Source organism: Mus caroli, chromosome 18 (genome assembly GCF_900094665.2).
Source record: "Mus caroli chromosome 18, CAROLI_EIJ_v1.1, whole genome shotgun sequence".
Taxonomy (NCBI): Eukaryota; Metazoa; Chordata; class Mammalia; order Rodentia; family Muridae; genus Mus; species Mus caroli.
The window spans coordinates 74,102,835-74,111,612 of record NC_034587.1 but is presented as its reverse complement, the minus strand read 5'-3'; the positions used below and the strand labels follow the sequence as shown (position 1 = coordinate 74,111,612).

The 8,778-nt window shown below is 41.7% G+C and overlaps 1 protein-coding gene across 2 annotated transcripts in view; it reads left to right on the top strand.

Moving 5' to 3' along the window:
• Haus1 (HAUS augmin like complex subunit 1) overlaps nucleotides 1–3,071 on the top strand; it is a 10,890-nt gene extending 7,819 nt beyond the window's left edge. The window contains exons 6-9 of one of the 2 annotated variants that reach the window (XM_021150826.2): nucleotides 246–311; nucleotides 1,277–1,348; nucleotides 2,237–2,284; nucleotides 2,885–3,071. In XM_021150826.2, coding sequence (XP_021006485.1) covers nucleotides 246–311; nucleotides 1,277–1,348; nucleotides 2,237–2,284; nucleotides 2,885–2,935 — 237 coding nt within the window. In that variant the 3' untranslated portion in view covers nucleotides 2,936–3,071. The remainder of the gene's footprint in view (nucleotides 1–245; nucleotides 312–1,276; nucleotides 1,349–2,236; nucleotides 2,285–2,884) is intronic. The other variant, XM_029471737.1, reaches the window with a different exon arrangement.
• The last annotated feature ends 5,707 nt before the right edge of the window (nucleotides 3,072–8,778 follow it).

The window sequence follows — 8,778 nt, the reverse complement described above, 5'->3', positions numbered from 1 at the left end:
AGGACTCAGGGCTAACCAGCACCATCTTCTCCCCACATCTGACTTGTAGAAAGGACTCAGGGCTAACCAGCACCATCTTCTCCCCACATCTGACTGTAGAAAGGACTCAGGGCTAACGTAGCTTAGATGCATGCGTGCTCTTTAATTTGTGACCTGTACCTATTCTTTATTACATGTTGAAAAAAGTTTCATGATGGTTATCTTCAAATGACCCTTCATCAGAACTCTCCTTCCTCACGTTGCAGGAGCAACTTTCAGCCAGAGGCATGGATGCATCTCTGTCTCATCGCTCACTAGCGGCACTTTCAGAGGTACGCTTCCCGTCTTAGCCTGGCTTCTGCTGCTGTAACAGAATTGGATAATTTAGTTAGATGCTCAGCAGTTAAGAGCACTGGCTGTTCTCTTATAGGGAAGTAGGGTTCAATCCTAACACCCACATGGCAGCTTGCAACTGTCAAAAACTCCAGTTGCAGCCGGGCGTGGTGGTGCACACTTTTAATCCCAGCACTCGGGAGGCAGAGGCAGGCGGATTTCTGAGTTCGAGGCCAGCCTGGTCTACAGAGTGAGTTCCAGGACAGCCAGGGCTACACAGAGAAACCCTGTCTTGAAAAACCAAAAAAAAAAAAAACCAACCAACCAAACAAACAAACAAAAAAAAACCCCTTGGTTCACCAGGCTTGGCTGCACATGCCTTTTCCTCCTGAACCATCTTGCTAGCCGCTGTAGTAAATGAGGAGGACCGTAGCGTTCTTACTTTAAATACTTTGGAAAGGGATTTCTTCTACTAGAAATGAGTGATCTACTTGAAGCTCTTTGATTTTTTTTTTAAGATTTATTTTTTTATTTTATATATAGAAGAGTGTTCTATCTGCATGTACACCTGCATCAGAACTCATTATAGATGCTTGTGAGCCACCATGCGGTTATCAAGGATTAAACTCAGGACCTCTGGAAGAGCAGCCATTGCTCTTAACTGCTGGGCCATCTCTCCAGCCCAGTTTTTTTTGTTGTTGTTTGGCCACCACCCCCGTCTTTTTTTTTTTTTTTCTTCCAGATCAGTTTTTTGATTCTTTATTTAAAACACCTGCAGGTTGACAAGTGTCTCTCAGTGACAGATTGCTTGTCAACCTTCAGGAAGCTGTAGGCTCCATCATTAGCACCACAAATAAATAACTCCCTGAAAAGTAATGCTTCGTTGCATTTTATTTCAATAATGAGCACTAGTTAGTTGTTTGTGGGTATTTCTGTTACTGTATAACTCTCTTTGCATTTCTAGAAACTCTCGGAGTTAAAAGAGCAGACCATACCCCTGAAGAAGAAGTTGGAGTCCTATTTAGATTTAATGCCGGTAACTGTTGCTATGGGATTTCTTGGAGTCATGTTTTCTAATTGTTTTCTAAAGACACTAAACTATCAAAATAGTGGGTTTGTGTTCAAGGATTTAAAATCCGTGGCAGAATTGAGAATGGTGACTCACACTTGTCATTGAGCACTTGGAAGGCCGGAGCGGAGCGGAAGGGTCCCTGCTTTCTAGGATAACTTAGGCTACAGAATGAAATTTTGTGTCAGAAAACCAAAAGAATAAAGAAAGGAAAAAAGGCAGCGGCAGGCTTAGCCTGGCGGCCCACATCTATAACCGCAGCTCTTGGGAGGTGGCGGATTTCGAACTCAAGGCCAGTTTGGACTACATAGTGTGACCCTGTCTTGTTATGTTTATGTATTTATCTTGGGTGTGGGGGTCATAGCACACACGGAGACCTGCAGAACAAGTTTCAGGACAGCCAGGGCAACACAGAAAAATCCAGTCTTGGAAAAAAAGATCCAGCTGTAAGGCAGTTTCTTAATTAGTGATTGATGGGAGAGGGACCGGCCCATGTGGTGGGGTGAACGATGGGCTGGTGGGCTTGGGTTCTGTAAGAAAGCAGGCTGGGCAGGAAAGCCATGGGGAGTAAGCTGCACTCCTTCATAGTCTCTGCCTTCCGCTTTCTGCCCCGTTTGAGTTCTGGTCCTGACTTCCTTAAATGATAAAGAGCCATATGGAAGTATGAACCAAATAAACCCTCCTCCCCAACTTGATTGTGGTCGAAAAGAACCCCAGACTAGAACAGGGCAGTGACTTCAAAGCCTCAGCTGCAGTGGCCTCTTCCTCCCTCAATAGCCCCAGCAGATCCGAGCAAGAGCCCTGTGAGACTTCTCATAAACCGTGACGCTTTCCTTGTTTGTTTTCCTTTATAAGAGTCCATCTCTTGCTCAACTGAAAATTGAAGAGGCAAAGAGAGAATTAGTAAGTACTTCTCATTTTTCTTACTTCATTTTCCCCTTTTAAATTAGCAGTTACTCAACTGAGATAATAAGCCTTCTAAGCTGTGGTGAGTGATGAGGTCCAACTGCTTGGGAGTACAGTGTGCACACTGTCTCAAAAAACAAGGAACAAACAAACAAACAAAGTAAGACAAAACAATAAATAAGAACAAACAAACCAAACACCTCAGTAGGCCGAGGCAGGATCGGTGCAGGTCTGAAACTAGCTAAAGCTGCATATGGGGATTCTTTCAAAGCACTACACACATGAACATACGCACAAGGACTGGCAGTGTAGCTCAGTGGTAGAGAGGGCTTGCCTGGCATAGAAGCTCCTCAGACACACATGTCCACATACATGTGCATACAGTGAACACCAAGGGATGATGATAGAGTTCAGTAGCCAAAGGCTTGACTAGCGTAAATGAGTTCCCCAGTTTGGTTCCTGGTACCACAAAAAAGAAACAAATAAAGAAACCGTTTGCTTCAATGCTTTCTTTTTCTACTTCTCTTATTTAATTATCAGTAGAGGTTGATGCCATCTCTTCCATGTCTTTATTTCTGGCTTGTTTTCTTCCTCTAGGACGCCATCGAGGCTGAACTTACCAAGAAAGTAGACATGATGGGACTGTGAGGACAGCCATGTAGACCTGGTCAGGAGAAGGAGATGACTGTTCTTAGAGATGATGATGTCTCTATTAGTAAAACAACAGGGTTCGCTTCTGCATTTAAACTTTGTGGCCTGAATACAGTTTGCATATGAAAAGGCATTTCTTATTATCTGTTGCCCGAGGTACACCTCAAGGGTTACCTACTACTTACTGAACACCTCACAGTTAAGAATCTTTCCATAAGTGGGTAGGGGCTGGGGAAATGGCTATGCGGTTTTAGAGTGCTTTTTGCTCTTGCTGAAGACCCGAGTTCTATTCTCAGTGCCCATATGGTGGCTTGAGAGTATCCCTGACTCCTTCCAGGGAATCTGACACCCTCTTCTACCATCTGCAAGCACCAGGCACATATGTGGTACACAGATGTATGTACAGGCAAGACACTCATATACATAAAAAAATTTTTTTTAATTGACAAAAGTGAATCCTTCAGTAGTTTCCTTAAGTGACCACCATGACAGTTCTTCAGACTCACAAGCTATGTCAGTGGACAGTTTCTGTGGTTCCATTTTTTTCTACCTGCTTCCTTCTCTAGGGCTTACTGGCCTGTCTTCAAAAGTTAATATGTTTACGTCATGAAAATAGTAGATTTTAAGCTAGTGGCAGAAAGAGGAATAATGAAGCAAGCATACGGTGCTAAATTTATATTTCATGCCTTATAGTATATTAGTATAACCAAAAATAAACAAATAAATAAAAGGCCAACATAAAAAAAAATCAAAAATAAAGATGCTGACCTGGAAGTGCAACTCAGTTGATAGAAGCTCCATGATCCATCTCTAGCCCAGTGTGGTACACGTGCCAACTTGACACAAACTGGAGTCATTCCTGGATTGCTCTGGCCTGTAGGCAGTTCTATAGGGCATTTTCAGAACGAATGATTGATGTGAGAGGGCCCTCGCCACTGTGGGTCAGGCCACCCCAGGCCACGTGGGGCCAGGTTGTATAAAAATGCAAGTTGAGCAGCATTTCTCCATGCTCTCTGTGTCAGCGTCTGCCACCAAGTCTCTGCCTAGTTCCTGCCGTGACATCCCTCAGTGATGGACTGAAAGCTTTATAAGATGTATGAACCAGGCCTCTTAGAATGTCTAGCACGGGGCTGGAGAGATGGCTCACTGGTCAAGAGCACCAACTGCTGCCCCAAAGGTCCTGAATTCAAATCCCAGCAACCACATGGTGGCTCACAACCATCTGTAATGAGATCTGACTCCCTCTTCTTGTGAATCTGAAGACAGCTACAGATATAATAATAAATAAATAAATCTTTAGCCAGACGTGGTGGCACGAGCCTTTAATCCCAGCACTCGGGAGGCAGAGGCAGGCGGATTTCTGAGTTCGAGGCCAGCCTGGTCTACAGAGTGAGTTCCAGGACAGCCAGGGCTACACAGAGAAACCCTGTCTTGAAAAACCAAAAAAAAAAAAAAAAAAAAAAAAAAAAAAAAAAAAAAAAAAAAAAAAAAAAAATGTCTAGCACAAGTGCAGCCATGGGCTGACTACAAACCACATTTGTAGTGCCCACGTGAGATGGTGCCTGACGTGTGTTTGATTGAGTACCTGGGAGAAGACTGTCAAGTGCCTGCCTGCTATCACTCTTAACTTGTGCAGTGTAGCCGCCAGTGGCCAAGGAGAACTGGGTCCCTGAAAGGAAAGCTGGGACTGCATGGGAAGGACAGACGAGAGAAATAATGAGCCAAGACAAAGTTTCTCTGATCAAGGCTCAATGTTTAATTCTAAAGTCTGAATTTAAAGGGAGGGGGGTGGACCCATCCCCCACTTTGACAGGATCTCATCAAAGGAGAGCAAAGCTTTGCTAGGATCTCCTAAGGAAGAAGACAAGCTCAGCTGCTCAGCAGGTAGTGGCTTCTTGCAGGAAGCTGCAGATGTGGCAGGACAATAGACTTCATCTAGATCAGAAGACTCCACCCTAGGTGGGCTAGCCGACTGTGGCAAAACAAGGTCTGATTCAGCCCACTCAAGGCTAGAGGGAGGGCACAATTCCTCCCTTTTTATTTATTAAAAATTAGCTGGACTGGGGTATAAGATTTACTTATGCTCCATGACGATTACGGGCCTGGGAATTATGATGGCTGGCGGCCTTGCCTGGCTTGGGACTGAGTCTATACTCTCTGTTACCCGTCCCGGAGGACACATACAGCTTGCTTGTGTTTATTTGCACAAACACGGCCTTTTAGTGTTTATTATGAACAAACACGGCCTCTTGGCACTTGCCTCTGTCTTAGGTTGATAAGAGTCATAGAACATCAGTGGCTTGCCTTTGACTGCTGGCCCTCATCGCACACCTTTTCCCCATTCAGACCAAAGCCACACTATGCACCCGATGCATTTCTTCATAGCGATGAATAACTGCCGTCTGAGCTTTGCTGAAGGCAAACCTGTATGGAGGTAACCGATCTGCTTGAGATACAAAGTCAAAAGTTAAAGGCAACAGGATTAAGGTTGTCTGTGGGGATGTCTCAAGCACTCAATTCAGTCTTTGCAGTTTGACATGCACATTCTCTAAAAACATCAACATTATGCCAAGCCATTACTATTTTGATGATGTAAAGAATGAGGTTATACGGTAAATTGTTCTATGTAAGACCTATAATCTGCCTGGGATACAAATCTGATGTGACATTGCCTTAAGGGGTCTTGTCCAGGCAGTCCAGGATGAGTTTTTAAACGTCCTTTAAAGGAACAATACTTTCTCTTAACTTGAGAGGACAAAGTATATGCATAAACAATTGCAAAATTTGAGAATTAGCAGTATCTTAAAAAGGAACAATTTCGGGCTGGAGAGATGGCTCAGCAGATAAGAGCATTGACTGCTTTTCCGAAGGTCCTGAGTTCAAATCCCAGCAACCACATGGTGGCTCACAACCATCCATAACGAGATCTGGAGCCCTCTTCTGGAGGGTCTGAAGANAAAGTTACCATAAGGTAAAAATGCAAAGTAATTTCATAAGAAATAAGTGTAGGGGCTGGCGAGATGGCTCAGTGGGTAAGAGCACCCGACTGCTCTTGCGAAGGTCCAGAGTTCAAATCCCAGCAACCACGTGGTGGCTCACAACCATCCATAACGAGATCTGGAGCCCTCTTCTGGAGGGTCTGAAGATAGCTACTGTGTAAAAACATACAAAAAAAAAAAAAAAAAAAAAAAAAAAAAAAACAAAGAAGGAACAATTTCAACAAATTGTAAGCCCTAAGCTATATATATTGGCTATCAGTATACAAATTAAAGCTTGATTTTTCAACATTTCAAAACACTGGCTACAGCAAGCAATTCGATTATCTGTGCTGAAGCAGAAAGAAACTCAAAAGAGTAAACGTGATCCAATCACATAAACTTCTCTCCCATAGAAGGGCTGTTTATAAATACAGTAGATGTATTCTTAATGGGATGCATGCATAAATTTACAGAAAATACAAAAGCATGCATAGAAGCAAATTTTAACAATTTGTCTTTTGGATAATGATAATCAATTTTGCCTAAAAAGTTTGCTATGCAATGCGCCAAATATCAGTATTCTGCAATAACAAATTTAATGGTTTGAAACAGGGAATAGATGTCTTGTCAGGTTTTAAGACATTCTTCCCAAAATACTTTCATGATTCTATCCTACAATTCTTTATTAACACCACAATGGCTTCATAATAGAATGTTAAAACTTTACTTAGTGATGAAGAAAGATGAATCCACATTAATGCTCTCTTTGACCAAAGAATTGCTGTGGTCACCTTGAGTAGCAACAACTAGAACAAGCAGCTAACAATTGATTACAGCAGCTTCTTCTGCCTTCTGCAAAGCTATTTGTCTCCCAACAATTAGTTTGCATCTCCCTTGATAACATCCAACAAAGGCTTAAGTCCTCCTGTGGTGAGCTTAAGGTGAGGTCTTAGCCAATTAACATCTCTTAGAAGCTTTTGAAAACAATTTAAAGTAAGCAAATCATCTTTTATTTCTTAAATTTTCTGTACCTCAGTTTTCCTAGGATATAACTGAGGCCCCAAGTATTGAAAAAAATATTTCCTTTGAATCTTTTCTGGAGCAACAACTACTTCCCAAAATTTTAAAGCTCGTTGTATAAAAGCAAAGATTTGTAGTAAGAGGCCATCTGAGGGATCAGCTAATAAAATCCTCTCCATATAATAAACAATATACACTGGAGGTCAAAGTCCTGACTTCCTTTTGTTTTGTTTTGCTTTGCTTTGGGTTTTTTGTTGTTGTTGTTGTTGGGTTTTGTTTTGTTTTGTTTTGTTTTGTTTTGTTTTTTGAGACAGGTTTCTCTGTATAGCCCTGGCTATCCTGGAAAAAGTTCTAACATCTTGTATGAAGCAGAGACATTTTTTGAAAACATAATATAAGGCTATTAGCCTAGAGGCAAAATCTTTCAATGATTACAGGCTCACTTGAAGCAAACCCTTTACAATTATCAGGATGCAAAGGAAAAAAACAACCTTCCAAATCCATAATAGTTCTATATGGAGTAGGCAGGCCAGATTGCAATGCCTCTACAAGTTCCACAGCCTCATTGATCTTTCATAAATCTTAAGTTTGAACTTTATCTTGAACAACAGCTGGATAGATCTGTAATAATGCTGTTTTGGCTTAAAAAAATAATTCCCTGGAGGCGAGGCAAGGCAAGGCCCCCAAAACTTCCCTAGGCAGGATCCACACAAGCCTTGCTGAGGCTGCTCTGAGCTTTGCATTAACTCAAATATAAATATTTCTTAATCTGAGCCTACTGCCTGAGTCCTGGCCCAAAGATTACCCCTCCAGCAGTGAGGACAGATTCCAGGGGAGCAATTCTACTGTGTATCTATGCCTCTAACTTTTAGGCAATCTTTCCTAAGATGATTTATACTTAAAACATTCCTTATCACCTTGGTGCTGTGAAGGCGTTACTTGTACTGTAGTCCCTAGTAAGGCAGCAGCCATAGCTAGACCCTGACTGTATGAGGGTCCAATATCTGCACAAAGATGAGTATAGAGTATATCCAGGTAAGTCTGTCTTTGCTTTATATGGCCAGATAGCCACAGCAAGCTGCATTAGCATTCTCATAAAACAACTGTATAACAAAAGGAACCCCTGCTTGAGGGTCTCTGAAAATTCTACTAGCTGTTTTTAGTAGCCCATCCACAAACTCCTTGAAACAGTTCATCAGGAGCCTGTTTGATACCAGATAAATTCTCACTGAGATCTCCTTTCCAACCATGGGGGGTTAAATTTTGCTTCTACCACTGTATCCAATAAAGCTTGTGTAAAAGGGGCAGTGGGCCCACACTGGCCACAGCTGTTTTTAACTTTTATTACTCTTGCAATCATCCTAATTCCAATATACGGGTGAGTTAAGAATCTGAGCTTGTGAGCAAACTGCAAACTGCAGCCAATGGAACTCTGGCAATTTAACCATAATTTTTAAGTTTATTTTGCAATATTAAGGCATAATCCTAATTTTGGAAAGCAAGACCGAATTTTAAACAATCCATCCTCTTTAAAATCAGTATCAAAAGCGTCACTTTCACGTTACAAAGTTTGGCTGCCAATTCTTATATATGAATGCATGATAGTACAACTTTTAATGCTTCATTAAAGAGACATTGTTTTAAATCTTATCCCTTATAAGTCTAGTTTCTTGGAATAGAATTACATAAAATATTATCCCAATTTAAAAGTATCTTTAGAGGCCTGGTTTTCCTGGGCTGGGTCATGCCATGTGTTATTTTTTAAAATGATTCCAAAAGTTACCAGTTTTAAGCGAATTTTCTTGTTACCCATGTTACACCTTTTTAATCATACCCAATAAC